The sequence below is a fragment of the Hirundo rustica genome, chromosome 5 (genome assembly GCF_015227805.2).
Source record: "Hirundo rustica isolate bHirRus1 chromosome 5, bHirRus1.pri.v3, whole genome shotgun sequence".
Lineage (NCBI taxonomy): Eukaryota > Metazoa > Chordata > Aves > Passeriformes > Hirundinidae > Hirundo > Hirundo rustica.
This window is the reverse complement of record NC_053454.1, coordinates 72737477-72754083: the sequence shown is the minus strand read 5'-3', so window position 1 is coordinate 72754083 and position 16607 is coordinate 72737477. Positions and strand designations below refer to the sequence as shown.

General features: G+C 39.1%; 1 protein-coding gene across 8 annotated transcripts in view; it reads left to right on the top strand.

Annotated features, from left to right (window-relative positions):
- INPP4B (inositol polyphosphate-4-phosphatase type II B) overlaps positions 1-16607 on the top strand; it is a 281153-nt gene that overhangs the window by 246823 nt on the left and 17723 nt on the right. For all 8 annotated transcript variants that reach the window (XM_040063945.1, XM_040063946.2, XM_058420537.1 and 5 more), the window contains 2 exons: positions 1401-1513; positions 4050-4204. In XM_040063945.1, coding sequence (XP_039919879.1) covers positions 1401-1513; positions 4050-4204 — 268 coding nt within the window. The remainder of the gene's footprint in view (positions 1-1400; positions 1514-4049; positions 4205-16607) is intronic.

The window sequence follows — 16607 nt, the reverse complement described above, 5'->3', positions numbered from 1 at the left end:
ACATTGCATTTTCTGCCCTGAACCAGAGGAAAGCTGCCTGGAAGCAAGAAAATGTTTAGTGATGCATTTGCATAATCTCAGAGCGTCTTTGTCACTGTGTGCTCCGTGTTTTAAAGAAACAGATGCAGGCGTAAGTGTAATAGTCTGGCAGAGTGTGATGTGGTTTATGTGCTCTGCGTTATGTAAGTGTACAAGCAGAACTTGGAACACACAGTTAAAACAATCCACATTAAGATTATTGCAAAACAACATTGGATGTACTTTTTCCTCTCTTTTTTTTCTTTGTTTGTTTGTGAGTTTTTTATAGAGCACAGTATGAGTGAAGCAATTTAGTTCTTTTAGAATATGTTTGAATTACTTATTTCAATGAGTCATGGATAAGGGAAACTACAGAATTTATTAAATGTAAAAGCCTATGGATAAGAGGGATCATTCAAACTTGGATCACATTAGGATAATGGATATTGGTCTTCATTAATTCTTCTCTCATTTTTATTCTTTCAATTGAGTTAGTCTTTGGGCTTGGTTTTGGGGCCTGGCTTGTGGGTTTTTTTCCCTCGCTGGATGGACAATTTACTTTCTCTGCTTGAAGAAACTGTATCCATTGATCAATTTAGTTTCGCTTTGTTTCACTTGATTCTGAGCCCTTTTTTCGGTGATAACTGTAATTAAAATTATTGTTACTTCACCACCATGAGAAGAAATCATTTCAGAAAGCAGATGCTGCTTGTTTTCATTGATTTTCAAAACCAGTGAAGATAAATGTAACATTAGAAAAAACCCTCCTATAGATACATATGAAACAGAGGGGGAAATTAAATTGGCTATCCTTGAATTTTTGCTAGAGATGTAGGATAAATTAAACTTCAGCTTAGCTGCCATACCCAGAACAAACAGGTAAAGTTTTGGATTTTAAGTAAACCTGAAATTATTTTCTACTTCACAGTAAAGCCCCATTTAATTTCAGACTAAGAAATACACTTTGTTGCTTTTTAGAAGGGATACGTAGTGCTATTTAACCCTTACGTTACATACGAAAAACTAAGGCACATTTCAAAACAAAAATTAGATGTTCGATTTGAAAACAAACCCAAAATTTTTGATTTTAAAATAAGAAAAATCGTCCCATCAAAGCAAGTTGTAATACACTGAGGATTTGGCTTTGTTTGTTGGTTTTTTGGTTTTTTTTTTTTCTCATTTCTGTTGAATGTCTGTAATAGCTGTTGAGCAGAACTACAGAAAGGCATAAGGTTCATTTATTCCCTAAATATTTAGCTGGTAATTTCCATTCTGTGTTCCCAAACAAGGCTGTAAATATTATACCATGAGCATTCTTTAGTCAGGACAACCATATCACCAACCTCATCACGATGAGCAACTTTGTCATCCTTTTTTTCCAGGTTTACCACATTTTCAAGAACAAAATGATTTAAAGGGATTGCTAGAAAGCCTTCATCAAAATATCCAGGCCAAAAAGAGAAAGAATGTAGAAATCATGTGGCTGGCTGCAACGGTAAGCTCTCTTGTTCCAAAGAAATCAGTGAACTAATGAGGAGCTCATTTTCATAAATGATATTGTAAGTGCAGTGGATTTTAGGGATGTGATTGGAGAACTCACTGGTTAAAGGAGGCAGAAGTGCTGAGATGGTTTTCGATCATACTCATTCTCATAGTCACTCATTCCACTCATAAATTTGTCTTTTCTCCCTCCACTTAAATTGCAGACAATTTCTTTTTCTCACTTTTTAAACTGGCAGAACCTGCTGGAATTGGAGCGATTTGTTTCATATCCGTTCTTTGATAATATAAAATTACTCAAAATAATTTTTCTTTTTTAGTGTCCTTGAGGTATGGTGTGGGACATGATTGCTTGCTCTGGCTTTCTTTTTTTTGTACTGCTGCATTCAGCTTTACCTTTTCTGTAATTGAATTAATTTCACAAATAACTGTTGCAAAAGACTTGCAAAGGACAGACAATCAGATGCAGGGAGAACAGAAAGAAAATTGTTTATCTAACAATAATTAATACTTACTTTGCTTTTTTCTCATAATTCCTTTCTGTTTCCCAATTCTGTGGGGTTTGCACATACATATTTTTTAAAAAGGCCAGGAAAAAAACTCTTAGATGTTTATAAAGAGCTTAGGCTTTTCAGGAATGTGAAATTCAGCCAGGTAGTTGTCTTATATTTAGAAAAATACTTGGTATCTGTGCCCCCTTATACCAGCAGGGAGCTTTTGGTACCTACTGGAAGTGAAGCAAGGATTTGTGTTTTGGGAGACTTTCCAATGTATGTACCCTTCAAGGCAAATAAATATTTGATACAAAACTACTAATAACATTTTCTATTACTTTTTATTAACACCAGGGAAAAGACAATCTTAGCTATGACTTTGTATAACACTCCTATAACTTTCTTATTACTAGCATTTTGCCACGTGGTTAGTGAATATTATCACACATGCTATTGCAGTATAAATCCTTTGTAAGTACAATTATAAGTTTTTCTTGCAGTAGCAGTCCTGCAATTACTATGAAACACTGCTTTTAGAAAAGTAAAAGGTACAGTATAAAATGAGTTACAAAGAATGTGTTAAATCTTTGGGCATAGAAAGTTGTATTTTACCATCTATTTGGGTTTCCCTGGAAACAGTTTCATGGGTAAAAAGCATTCTTTGGACATACAAAGTGTTTCAGGTTTTCGTTCACTGAATTCTATTTCTCTTTAGGTTCCCTTACTGTAACTTCCTGTAATGCGTATTTCTGGTTCCAATGATCTACACACTCTTATACTATGTTCCATTCCTTTCTTGAAAAAGATGTAAGAGTAGATCTTTGTCAGTGCAGTAGCTGTGCAATATCACTTTTTTATTGCCGTAGGTGTATGAGATTCCACGTACGTATCTGTACCTGCATGCAATCCTTGATATAATTGGACTGTAAGAATAAATCTAATAGAATTTAAGAATTTATTTTCCTCCTATGTCTTCCCTACATCAGAGCCCATCACTCATCCAGAATAATTGCCTGGGATTTTTTAACTTCATTTTATATATATATATATATATATATGTATATATATATTTAATTTTTTTTTTTTTTTTTTTTTTTTTAAGACTTAAGATGTGGAATAGCCCCCATGACTCATGGACTTGCAGAGATACTAGTGTAGAGAGAATTGATCTCTTTGATTAAGCAGTTAACTTCTTTCACACCATTATTTAAGAAAATTATCATATAGTACTTTATTTAAGTCCCAGTGCAACTGTGTTCAAATTTTTAAACAGATTAAACTTTTAAAATTTTAAATTATAGGCTGAAAGAAGCGCTTAGAGGTTCTCCTTCACTATCCTGTACCTCTTTAGGTTCTAAGTTAGATTCCCTTAACTGAGTCCCTGAATTAAACTTTTGAGACTGCCTTCACCATGGTATCACAAAGAACTTAAAGGCTCTAAGTATTTTCTGGCCCATTGATTTTAATAGAATTTCTGAGGATGCAATTAACAGATGAAGAAATGCTTATTTGCTGAACTGACATTGTGGAGATCGTGTTCCAGTTTCATCCTGTGAGCACTCCCATGGTAGCCAATGCGGGAAGTTCCTTTTTCTGATTACTGCTGGAATTTGTTGCCTCGCCCTATTCTCACAAATACTTTTGGGGTTTCATGCCATTATACTGATGATTCTCCAGGGAGAGGTGTAAGCAAAGTATCACCCTTTCTCAGGACTAATTATATCTGGGGAATGGCAGACCCACACTTGGGCATGGCAGTTCTCCTTCAAATTTTTCTTCTAGTAAAATACTGCTCAAAATCAAAGTATAAACTAATGGGCTGATAGAACCAGAGATCGATTAGTAAGGGGAGAAATCATCCTCAAAAACGTATGCTTCCCTTACGCCTTAGAACTTTTTCAAAGTATAGGTGAAAGCAGACAGTCCATGGCAGTCATTTGTGTCGAACATTATCAGTTGCGAGTCCCACCTTGAGCAGTTTGCCTGTTGAAAATAAAAGCTACTGAAGTTCGGCTGTGGGGCGTGCCCGTGTTTCAGATTTGCCGGAAGCTGAACGGAGTGCGCTTCACCTGCTGCAAAAGTGCCAAGGACAGGACATCCATGTCGGTGACGCTGGAGCAGTGCTCCATCCTGAGGGACGAGCACCAGCTGCACAAAGACTTCTTCATCCGGGCGCTGGATTGCATGAGGAGGTAGGTGGGCTTCCGTGCGCTTGGAGCTAGGCCGGGACCGCCGGCGCCGGGGCTCTAAAGCTGGGTCTAAATGCCTGGCAGAGCCCAGGCCTGGCTGAGCAGAGCAGGTTCTTCCAGGCCTTGGAAGTACCGGGGTCTGGAGATTGGTAAGCGGACCATTGTGCCGCAAAAATTGGTTGTCAAAAAAAACTTCAAGGCCTTAGCAGATGTCCAGCAGTTGTGTGGGTCCTTAAATTGGGTAAGACCTTGGCTGGGTCTGACCACTGAGGACCTAGACCCTCTCTTTAATCTTTTAAAAGGGAGAGAGGAGCTAAGTTCTCCAAGGACACTCACCCAAGAGGCAAGAGCAGCCCTAGAAAAGGTACAGGACTGTATGGCCACCAGACAGGCCAACAGGTGCAAATCAGACTTCCCATTCAAATTCATCATTTTAGGCAAATTGCCACACTTACACGGGATGATTTTTCAGTGGGAAAGGGTGGAAAAATCAAAAAGGGACAAAGACTGTAGGAGTCCCCTCTTAATCATAGAGTGGGTTTTCCTTAGTCACCACCAGTCCAAAAGAATGAGCAGGTAAGTCACCTCTGGAGCGCAGGGTCTTGGCAGCTGCGTGTTTTATCAGTAATTAATGGCTTCTGAGATAGGCATGTGAGACCTTGCCAGGGTCAGCTCACTGCCTGTAGGATCTGAGCAGCTGTCGCTTTAAAATAAGTTATGTTTCAGTTTGCAGGGTATTTTTAAAAATATTTGCGCAGTCATTAAATAATTTGCGCAACATTTACACAAGTACTGAGAAAGCAAAGGAAGCGTTTGTTACAGATGGCAGTTCTTACTGGTCTGTGTTTTTGAAAAGAAACATCCAAGTAGGTTTGGACTGATGGTGGTTGCCATTAATATCTTATAAAATCTTTACTGTGCTTTAAAAAAAGCTAATTAAAACATGCTTTACCCTAAATTGCAACTACGCAGAAATTGAGGCTTTTTTGCGTTATCAGGAATGTGTAATTAAAAGATGTAAAGATTTCTCATTACCTGAGTCTTTGATGAATAAAAAACCTTACGGAGCCAACAGGTTTTGATCATAAAATGAATCCAGATGCTAGATTGTCTAAAGAAACTTTCATCATTGGTTCTAATGAGCTTAATGGTATAGTTTTAATCATATCATACCAGTTTTAATCATATTATCTACAGAGTTTTAAAACATGTATCCACAACACTAGAATAACATATAACAAAGGTTACTGCAAAAGTAATCGAAAATATTTTGGTCAGCCTGCAAAGAAGTAACTGAATCGTATCTTGGACTTTTGTGAAAAACAAAAAATACAAGTTGTTTTTATGGTGGATTTGTAAAGATCGTACTAAGTAAACTATTGTGTTTACAGTCTGTAATGGGTAATTCTGGACCTTCGTATTTCTTATTGCCAAAATAGGTGTTTAATGTCTAGATTAATACTGTAGGTTTACCCACAGAGTGTCCTTTGGTCCTTTGGCAGAGATAGCTGTTGTAAAGCAAAAAAGTGATTTTATAAAGGGTAAATGAGCCGAGAGGGCTCGGTTGTAGGTTTGGTTCACAAGGTGCTGCTAAGGCACTGAGATGTGCTGCGTAGAACTGAGCTGATTTGTCTTGGATGTATTGTTACCTTGCATAAATTCCACAGTCTCTGTAGTAATTCAGTGAGTGAATGACGTCTGTGCAGTCTTTCATAACTACATGTTTTATCATTGATGAATTCTGAGGTTTTTTGTGTTAAATTTCATTTGTTGGCATTTCAAACACCTTTTTTTTTTTCCTGTTATGTCTCCAATAAATACAAAAGTGTGTAAGCTACAGTAAGTTACCAGACACAGGAAAACTAATTATTTACATAAAATCACCGTAATGTTAGAATAGCATTGAGTAGAGAAGTGGATTGGAAAATTTTCACAGACGTAAATATAATTTAACCCCCCCAAAACTTGTTAGTACAAAAATCTAGGTACTAATTAACTAGTAGGTTTTTGTAGATCAAAATATAAATGATTTTGAGTGGGTTCCTGTCATGTGACTGATTTGAAAGTTAATCTTCTCAACACATTAGTTATATTTGCAGGTCACAGTAATTTGAAGTCACAGAAGAATCGTGTAAAGACAAAAAAAAATCTGAATAATACTTAAAAATTAAATAAGCAGAGGTGTTTATGAGGTGAAGCCCCATTATGAAAATGTAAAATGGATCGCTGATGCTGTAGTTTGAAACAGAGAAATCTTTATCCTGCTCTTACCCTGTAAATGAATTTCAGACCTGAACCAACGTAGGTGAAAGATGTATTGGATGGGAAGTGATAACTGTATTTCACTGGAGGGAAGTTTGGCAACTGTGTTTTTGAGGTCTGAGTGAATGAGGTCGACAAGGCTTGTTTGGTAGCCATTGTGGCACTTGTCCTTTTGTAGTTTCTTTTTATTTGATTACTTCTGCAGATCTGAAAGACAATGCTGTGCATATCTAAAATTTTCCTTAGGTACTTTTAGAAGCTTTTAGAATGATTTTCACTTCTTAAAGAACCTATTTTGTTTCAAGGGCAGACAGAGGAAAACTATTTGCCATTTAATTTGCAATTTTAGCATTTTTTTCCCCAATGAATCTTCTCTAGATCACTTTGTTAAACTTTGTCAATCAAATCCCTTTGTGCTGATTGCCACAAATTGCTTCTAAGCCTTTCAAAAGAACAAATAGACATGAAAAATTCAATTTTAACATCCAGAATCCTAACGGACTGGATTGATCTTTGAAAGGCTTCTTTTATGAGTTAACAGTAGGAGACAGAGACTACTGTGAAACTAAGTGAGCTGTTGAAGTAAATGGTGATTGAAAAGCAGCCTTTATTGGAAATGCCATCATTTTGAGATATGAAAATTGTAAAGGTGCCTGTGTAGCTGTAAGGCTTTTTCTTTTCCTGCCAGTGCTGACACAGCTTTGCTGACTCTTGGAAAAGGGAAGCATGTGCTTACAGGCTTATGCTTTCTTGCCACCAGAAGTTTGGAGATGCTGGGCTTCTGGGTGCTGCTGCTTTTCAGCTTTTTTGGGGTCCCCAGAATTTTGAGCGATCCAGAAGTCATTCCCAAAGTTTCAGCATAGTTGCTTTGGTGTACATTTCATAACCTTGTTTTGGAAAATACTGCCCCTAGCTGTTTTTATAATGACTTAGTTTGTAAGTGAAATCGTTGTCTTTTAGTGACAAATGATACAATGTTTACTGCTTCTTTATTAAAAAAAAAAAAAAAAGACTGTATGCGAATCCTTCAGTCAGTGCTTCCTTTCGCTTATGAAAAATGTGGTGAATGAAGCAATGGTGGGACAGCATGCTTTATCATTTACAATATGTAATAGATGGCTTTGTCCTCAGTCGTAAGTCTGGCAATTATGATGCTGCAATTGGTGTGTACCTGGAGCAGCCATTCTATAAATAATTCCACATATTATAATTTCCTTGATATAGGTTTGTGACTTCCATTGATCTTAGTGACACGCATAGCGCAGATGAGGAAAATCGATATATCATCCCCTCTGTATCAAGTGCTTGTAATTCACACCGTATTAAAATACTGTTTATAATGTCGCTGCCACTTCCAAGTCAATTTTTACCGGCATCAATAGTCTTATTTTTCTCTTCACCAATACACGAGTGTTTCCTATCATTCAGTGTTCGCTCTATTCCAAGAGACAGCAGAGGCACAAAACTGATTTACCTGAGTTCACTGCAGTGCCTGTCATATAATTCTAGTTTTTTTCTTTAGAGCTGGTTACTGTTAAGGGGGAATAGGCCCTGGTGGGCAGTGCATACTGAAGCAGCTCTGTTAAAAAAAAAAAAAAAAAATTCCTTTTTAAAAATTTATTTCTTTTTCTGAATCTGTTTAGCTTTATTGTTTCAGTGACAGGGTCCCTTTTGGAGGCCGTGGGTAGTGAACAACCTCAGGATCTCCTGCCAATGAGCATGTTTCCAGTAAAACCTCCAAAGTAGTAACAAACAAAGGAAATGACAAATCCACTGTCTTGGTGGAGCCTCCATGCTGCCACCCTTATCACTGTTCTTGGCAGGGCACAGCACCTGTCATGTATTTCTGACACTGAATACAAAATTTGACTCAAGGCGGGACACACTGTTTCCTCTTGAAACACTTAAGGATATTTCAGATAAATTGCCTATCAAAAATCTCATTGAGGCACAAGTTCAAAGAATGAATGATCTGGGCAACAAGTATTGGGCTTTTGATGAGGCAATTATGGAGAAAATATCTCCTTTTTTAAAGAGCTGTTTGAGGACAGCTTTTCTTAACAATGGTTGAGTTGAGAAGGAGGAATTGCTGTAATCAGGGACTAGCTGTAATCAAGAACAGCTCTTTAATCAGGGACTTTGAGATGTTCTGGGTGCTGAGATGGTCCTCGGCCAGGGAGGAGCCTGTACCAGACACCAGAGCTGTAATTCCCACATGGACTAGGAAGCAGGAGCAAAGGGACAGGATTAGAGGCGGGGATGATCCAGGTGCAAATCTCTCTGCTTTTCTCCCATGTCTCAGCTTTCACCCTGCCCCTGTGAGCTTGTGGCAAGAGATGCAGCGCGTGAGGGGTCGTATAGAAGAGAAGGCACAAGTTCTCCTCAAACCCTTTTCCCAGCCCATCTGACCTTCTCCACCTTTTCTTTTTTCTTCTAAAAGTATAAGCACAGTGTAAGCAAAACTTTAAAAAGGAAAGCCTGCCTTCCATTACAGATTTTTACAACATTCTATGGCTCTTTAGAAACTTAACAACTCTATTTTGGGTGGAAACTGCAGGTGATTTGCGTCACCTCATGTACTGATAGAACCTGGGCATTAAGTAACAGTAAGGTCCAGTTTTGGTGCATTGAACCACCATCAGTTTGTTTTCTACAACTAAATTACTGGCTTGAGGATTTCTAATAGCCACAGTGTGCTGAGGAAAAGAAAACAAAATGGAGAGAGATGGCCACAAGATGTAATGAGAGTCAATGCCATCGACCCCTGGCTGGAGGCTTTTAGAATTAATGTTTCTGACCATCCTGGATGGAGAAGAAGGATTATAGAGAATCATTGTGAGCAAAGTATCAGACAGTAGTTGAAAAGGCTGTGATAAATCTAAGCTTTTCTAATATAACTTCTGAATTTCACTGAATTGAACTTTATAATATATCTTTAAAGCAAGTCTCAGGTTTTAAACGCTTAAGCCAGGGAACAAAATACAAGCAAGGTAACCCATGCACACCTTATTTGCACTCTGGAAGGTCCTGAGCTTCAGACTTCTACATGGACAACCTAAGTATAATTGGCAGCTGTTTTGTAACATAGCCTCACAGTAGATGAACCAGTTTTGTCTGGTTCACTGGGGGCAGATGTTTGAGTTCGAGTTTTGCAAGGGAATGTTCTCTAGCTGACTGCAGAAGCTTCATTCTCCTGGACTTCATTTCTCCAGATTCTTCCTGAGCGCTGTTTTCAGACTTCTTTCTGATCAACACCGTAGTCAGAGTCCGGAGAACTCTCTCATGCAATCGTTTTCGTCTTCCTTTTTTCTCACTACACTTTTGCTTGAATATTTCCCTTCCTTCTCCTCTGGAGAAGGCTTTGTTAGGAAGAGATTTGAGAGCCTTGCAGGGGCAGGATAGTTGCATCTCTCACATCTTTATTATCTTGGTGCAGAATATCAAATCCTGCTCTTCAGCATGGCAGTTCTCTCAAAAGAACCGGGGGGGAAAGGCTGGGGTTTTTTCTCCTCTAAATGACATTGTAAGTTTGAATTCATGGAATTCCAATCAAAAACTTCCTCTACTCTGAGTTGTTCTGCTCTGATTTGTACTTTTTATTTCTGACTGAGATATTGATGAGGTAAACAATCTGTTAAGTAGCCCAAATTAGTATTTGCCATATCTTGATCCAAATGAGAGTACAGAGGACTGAGCTTTGTCTTTTTTGTCTGTGAAAGGTTTTAATTATTCAGTACAGACAGTGAGAAATGTGTGTAATTAATTACCATGTGCACTCTATGGTCAGGTTTTAAAACTAGCCCAATGAAAAAAACTTATCTGATGAATTTGCTTTCCCATTTAGTGCCACAGTCTGTGTTTGGATGCTTAATTGTGCAGAAGTGAATTTAAACACTGCATTTAATTAATTACAGAAATAAATTTAAAAAAAAGGAAAATGCTTCCTAAAAACCTCTTCTAATGGAGAGCATTTCTGTCATTTTTGCCATGCATATATTGCAGGCCAATAGTTCTAGATTTCACCTGTCTTGGTTAGACAAATCTGGCATGCAAGTAGTTTGATTATTGTAAAATAAAGTTTGGTGTTCGCTTTTGAGATTCTTCAAGTTGTTTATGGAAAAATCCATTAATTTTCTCATTAATTTATTGTTTTATTGCTTATTTAGAGCTTCCATGAAAGACTAGGTCTTACCAGAAATCAAAGACCAGATGTATTATAATCCCCAGACTGAGTAATACCAGGTTTCTTCCTGTTATATTTCATTTTAATTAAGATTTCCTGGAAGAATGTGTGGGAAAAGTCCTGTCTGCATGTTTGTTATGTGCTGAAAATACAAATCCTACAGCTGATTTACCATGGCTTTGGCCAGGTTCAGCTAAAACTCAGGAAGAGCAGCACTGCCAAGTCTAAAATTTAGATAAGAAAGAAGCAGGAAATTAGAGTAAGAGGGCAGTAGTAGCATACAATAGCTACTTAAAGCTATCAAACAAGCAATCTCTTCAAGTTATTGGCCTCTAAAACAATGTTCTTCTCAGAGTAACATAACGTGGGCAGGGAGGGCTCCCAGCTTCCTGTCTGTGCTCCTGGCAACCTGCAGACTGTAGAAAGTCAGAAAGGAGAAGCAACCAGCTGCTCTTCCAAAAAGCTGGCTCTGTAATAGAAGATTCTGCACTTCTTCAGGAGAAAGATGATGGAGTGTCAGGCTACAGCTCTGCTTGGCTTATGTAGGAAGGTAACAGGTAACAGACACTTCTAGATTTATCTTTGCTCTCATTTTAGACTCCCTTGATCCCTTCATAAACTTAGTTTCTTTTTGTAGGAATGCTTCCTGCTTGGATAATCATCTTTTCTTGTCCAGCACCGCAGTTTCAGTTTTTTCCCATAATTCCCATCCCTTGGGATGCTGTGCAAGCTCAGGGCCAGCCACCATCTCTGGGAACTGGCCTGGTGATGATGATGATGATGATGATGATGATGATTATGCATTCATAAGGTGACCTGGACCATTCTGTTACACAATTGTGCTTTCAGATAGTTATGGTCCTATTCAACTTCAGCCACTGGAGCTGAAATTTTCTGTCTCAGGTTCTTTAGGGAGAGAATCTAAAATCATACTGGATACCAAAATAGGAGGAGAGATGTAACTGTGTGTCACCGTCCCCTCCATACTCTATAACCATCATTTGAGGAGCTATCTTTGATGTGTGGGGGGTTTCTCCCTTCAGTCTGCTGCTGTTTCCTTTTTCCAGTGAGCATTTCCCTGTTTCTTACTCTCTTGAACTAACATCTTGGTGTATGGCATTTTGCTGGAACTTTTTTGACTGTGGCCTTTCTGGGCTCAGCTGAGGGAGTTAGTTTTAGCAGTATTTTCTTCTTGTTGCTTTCTGTGGCAGCTCTGGTTTGGTGAGTGACATTTCATGAGTATGTCCTTATCATTACAGCAGCCACTGGCGACCTTTCACTGACATCGCTGGCAGCAACAAGTTCTTTCTCAGTTTTTACCTGCAATACAAGCCCTGGTAGCTGTTTGCAGTGGAGTAACCAGAGGAGTTTCCATTTGGATTATTATGTAGCTATTATGTATTTCCTACTTTGGTGGTGTTAACTGCAGTCAGCTGGAGCTACACCCAGTAATGGAGCCAGCAGCATTGTATTGCTATCCCATTCTCTTTATTATCCAGAGATAAATCTGGGAGATAACTTTGGGAACTTGCATTCTTAACAGCTGAAGTCTCTACTATAATCTTACGAATAGGAAGCACATGTTTATAAGGTAATGCAAAGGAAATGTTGGAGTCCTCCCAGAGTGCACAGCCACCTCCACAGTTGACTCCTAATGCTAGAACAGTTAAAGTAGTTTCTGAAGCCCTGGGATTTAGTGGTGCTTACTTCCCTGCCAGCTTGTCTTCTCTCCTTGTGTGTATTGTCTTTCAGTAATTTCTCCTCTGTTGGAGATGCTCCTAATGCCCCAGGAAGGTGCCGGAGCAAGTTTCTACCTCTGCAGAGTCCTGTGATTGCAGGCAAGGCTTAGCCAAGATTTAAAAACCTTTAGACCAGGGAGGGAATCACTGTTCCCCCTCTTTTCTGTCAAGAGATGAAATACTTTGGTAAATGACCCAGCCTCCTTGTTAGGTACCTGTTAATGATGCAGATGCCTCTGCGTGTGGTGCTCAGGAGCTTCACTTGTGGTTCTGTCAAACTATTGTGTAGTACAGGTATAAGAGATCTTCCTTTTCTGCCCCTCTCATTCGTCATCTGGGTTTCCTGACATTCATGCTCCATCCTCCGCGTTGACTGCATATTTCCTTGCACTCATGAGAGCATTGTAATGTTTGAGGCTTCTTATCCCTTGTTTCAATTTAGCTGAACTCAGTCCCTGTGCCCAAAAAAGAAAAGCACAGATTCCTGTTCCTTCCCCTCACACCAGGAGCTAGCAGGTACCCTTTGCTTCTAGAGAGAGACAGGCTGAAAAGGCATCAGTTAATTAGCAACAGCAGCAGATCAGTGAGATACACCTGGCTTTAAAAAATGTATATATTTACTCTGCAGCCCCACTCCAGCCAGCATTTTCAGATTTGAGGAACTCTGAAAAGACTAAGGTGAAATCTGATCACACAGTCATGTATTTTATAAAACCCTGTTGCAGGATCATCTGGTTAATAGCTTGTGTCTTGGGTGAGCTGACAAGTCTGATGAAAATATATAATTCCTGTCAAAATAATGTTGGGTTTTATATTCATTTTGAGGAAATCATTCCTCAATGCTCCAAAGTTGGTGATTTTTTTATTTAAATCCCTTTATAACTCATTCATAACTGTCGACAGCAGAGCATCTGCAGAATACAAAGCAATCGGCGCAGAAAGGTTTGCAACTTCCAGCAAGCTGCCTTGTGGTGGTGTGGGAAATAGAAGGTGGGAGGGTCCAGAGTAGGTTGTTGTAGAATGTTTTTCATTTTTTTGGTTTTGCTTGGTTTGGGTTTTAGCTCAGCTAGTTTAACCATGGTCGCTGTTCTAAGTTTATTTCTTCTAAATGGCTGTTACATTGAAAGCCTCAGGAAAGCAAATAAAAATGGCTAAACTGGCACTGTGGCAGAGGCGTTATTGACTGGTTTTGAAGTGATTAAAATAGCATCAGGCAGAGGCAAGCAGCTGCAACCATGTCTCATTCTCAAAGACCTGTGAAATGATTCTGAAAATCGACAAGAGTTTGCTTTGGTAATATTGGTTGTAACTGGTTAGAATATTTATTCCATTTGCACTTTTTAAAGTCAAATGTTTTTGACTTAAAAAGCTTATAATTGACAAGCAAAGGGCAAGAGAAAGAAATGCACTTGTATCTCTTTCAATTTTAAAGTGGAAGAAAGCTAAGATAGAGGTGCAAAGTCCCTTATGACATCACAGTCCTTCCTTTGTTCAAAATTATATTTGAATCTGCTTTTTCTTTAAAAGGGCCTCTTCTCATAGGCTGTTTTGCTTTAGGTAAGAGTCCCATTGCTGTACTTGACTGTCCAGTAGCAGAGCTTGTAAATAATGTTCCTTACCTTACTGACATTCACTATGTCAGTATGCGTAATATTTTGCAGTAATATTCTGCATATTACTAATTCTCTTTTCACGCTCCTTTTGCTACTTGGGTTCATGCTGCCGTAGCAAATGCAGCAATGCTGGCTGCACAGTTCAAGACTCTCTGCCGTCTGGACACTGCTGAACTGGTGTTGGTGGACAGCCTCCCCTCAACATCACCCTGAATAAAGTCCTCTCTCGCTGTCCTGCTGCGTGGTGGCCTCAGGGAGAAGGCTGCTCCCTGTGTCACCTTTCTCTGTAAAAATCTGCTACCACAGTGGTATTATCAGCAAACGTGTAGACAAGCACTTTAAACTTAGTTTGACATTCCTGTTACACAGATGCAGATCATCTGCCACGTGAAGACGCTTTTTGAATTTATTTTTCAACACCATGATGATGCTGTTTATTTTCTCTCTTGTGCAGTGCAAGCAGCCTGAGACGTGCTGCCAGGTAGAGGGATTTCGCTTTTGCTTCTGTAGGATTGTTTTTCCCCTGTTAAGTTGCCTTGCTGCGTTCTGTAAATACTGTCGTGCCCTTGCAGCGACTTACATCCTTTTGCTCTTCCTCAGAGAGAAAAATGCATTCTTTCATAGAATCATGGAATGGCTTGAGTTGGGAAGGACTTTAATGATCACCTTGTTCTGCCGTGGGCAGGGACATCTTCCACTAGACCAGGTTGCTCCGGGCCCCGTCCAACCTGGCCCTGAGCACTTCCAGGGATTTCAATCCAGTAGATCAGAAGCGAAGATAGTATTTTTTCTGGCTAAAGGGGATTGAAATCACCTTTTGGTGATGCTTGACAAGGCAACGTTGCATACCTCAAAGCTTTGCCTCCCAGGTATGTTGGTTTGTGTGACAGTGCACGTAATACGTCCACACGCACAATTATATGCAAATACAGAAATGTAGGAATTGGTACATTTTAGTTTGTCACTTTGCCAATTAATTACCTGACTTAATGAAGTGAATTATTTAAAATGGCTTGCAAGCTTTATAAATATTTTTCCAAGGCAGGAAACTGGTTTTAGAGTACTTTATTTCTGTATCACAGTGGTTTCTGATTGGCAATTAATAGGTAATTAAAACTTGAGATTTTCATGTCCTGTGTTGTGCTGTAGGTTTATTATCTTCATGTGATGATCCTTGTTTGTAGATGAAGATTTTTGTGGGATAGATGCTCTAGGAAATTGTGGTCTTTTCATATAATGTGATCAATCTCTTGTTCTTGGTTTTCTGGGGAACTTGAGTGCAGAAACATTTCTTAAATCAGATACATTTTCTTGCTTTCACACCAGGAGTATTCACTGGAAAGAGAGTGCCGAGCACCATAGTCTAGAAAAGTATTTGCAGGCTTAGCTGAATTTTTAAAAATCATTTTGTGACAAGTGTATCTCAAATTTTGTTTTCTGTCCCAAAGGCAGTCCTTCTTCCTGCTGTCACAAAGAATCTTCTTTTGTGCAGCACAATAGGAATAACAAAACTCATTTCAGTCTCAATTTAATTCCAATGTAAAAAACTTGCAATGAGATGGTAATGAACTTGAACTCAGTACAGATTACCTCCTGCATGCTTACACAGATGCTCAAACACAGGACAGATATTTTCCAGACATGATTCTATTCTGAGAGTGGTTCTCTCTTGAGCAGATTAAACCCTGAAATTTTCTGTTTTGCTTGTTTTTACAGTTAATGCAGTAACACCATTTGGAGTTCATCTCCCAGGTTTGAATTAGACCCACATAAATACATGCCCAGAAGGAGAAAAGATGATCATCATGATTATCAGGATGAGATAATTCTAGCAAATAATGAGTTAGTAAAGAGACTGATCCTCTGAAACAGAAAATGACCAGACCAATCAGGACCATTTGGAAAGCAAAACTCAAACATGTTTCACAGTCCCAGCTGTGCACTCTAATGAGTGCTGTGCTGATAACAACCACCATCTCCCCCAGTGCTTTGAATTTGGACGTGCCTGTATTTTCCAAAATACTGGCTTGTTTGTAATACTTAGTACACACATGTAATCATTACTGTAATGCTTATTACGCTCATGGAAAAACAGCCTTTACCTGAAATAAAACTGGAATAGCTCTAGCAAAGTCCAAAGACTGCCACCAGCAAACACTGGGTGGAAATCTGCCATCAGAGGTCTCTGGTGAACCTTGTCCCATGCCCTGCTCCAAGCAGCTGCACCAGCTGTATGCCGAGTAGGGAAGGGAATGCAGATCTTTATGATGGTGTCATCAGTCCTTTCTGGCCAGCCTGCCCTCCACTACCAGTCCATACCAACAGTTAAATTAAAAAGCACCTTCTCCCCGTGCCTTCCGCTTTTCGGGCACAGATGAGGTATCAGTCCTACCCAAATGTGGCTCTCTCTGGTGAGGATTTCACTGATCTCTATGCTAATGGTTAACCAGATGGAATAATGGGTCCACACGGGGCTAGGAAAAGTCTAAAGACCTCTTTTCAGACAGGACCAACACCTGGTATTACTGTGGGCTGCTGTATGCAAATACTGCAGCTTCATTATTATTGCACTACAAAACGCATTAGGCATCCAATTCCCTTTGTAAATG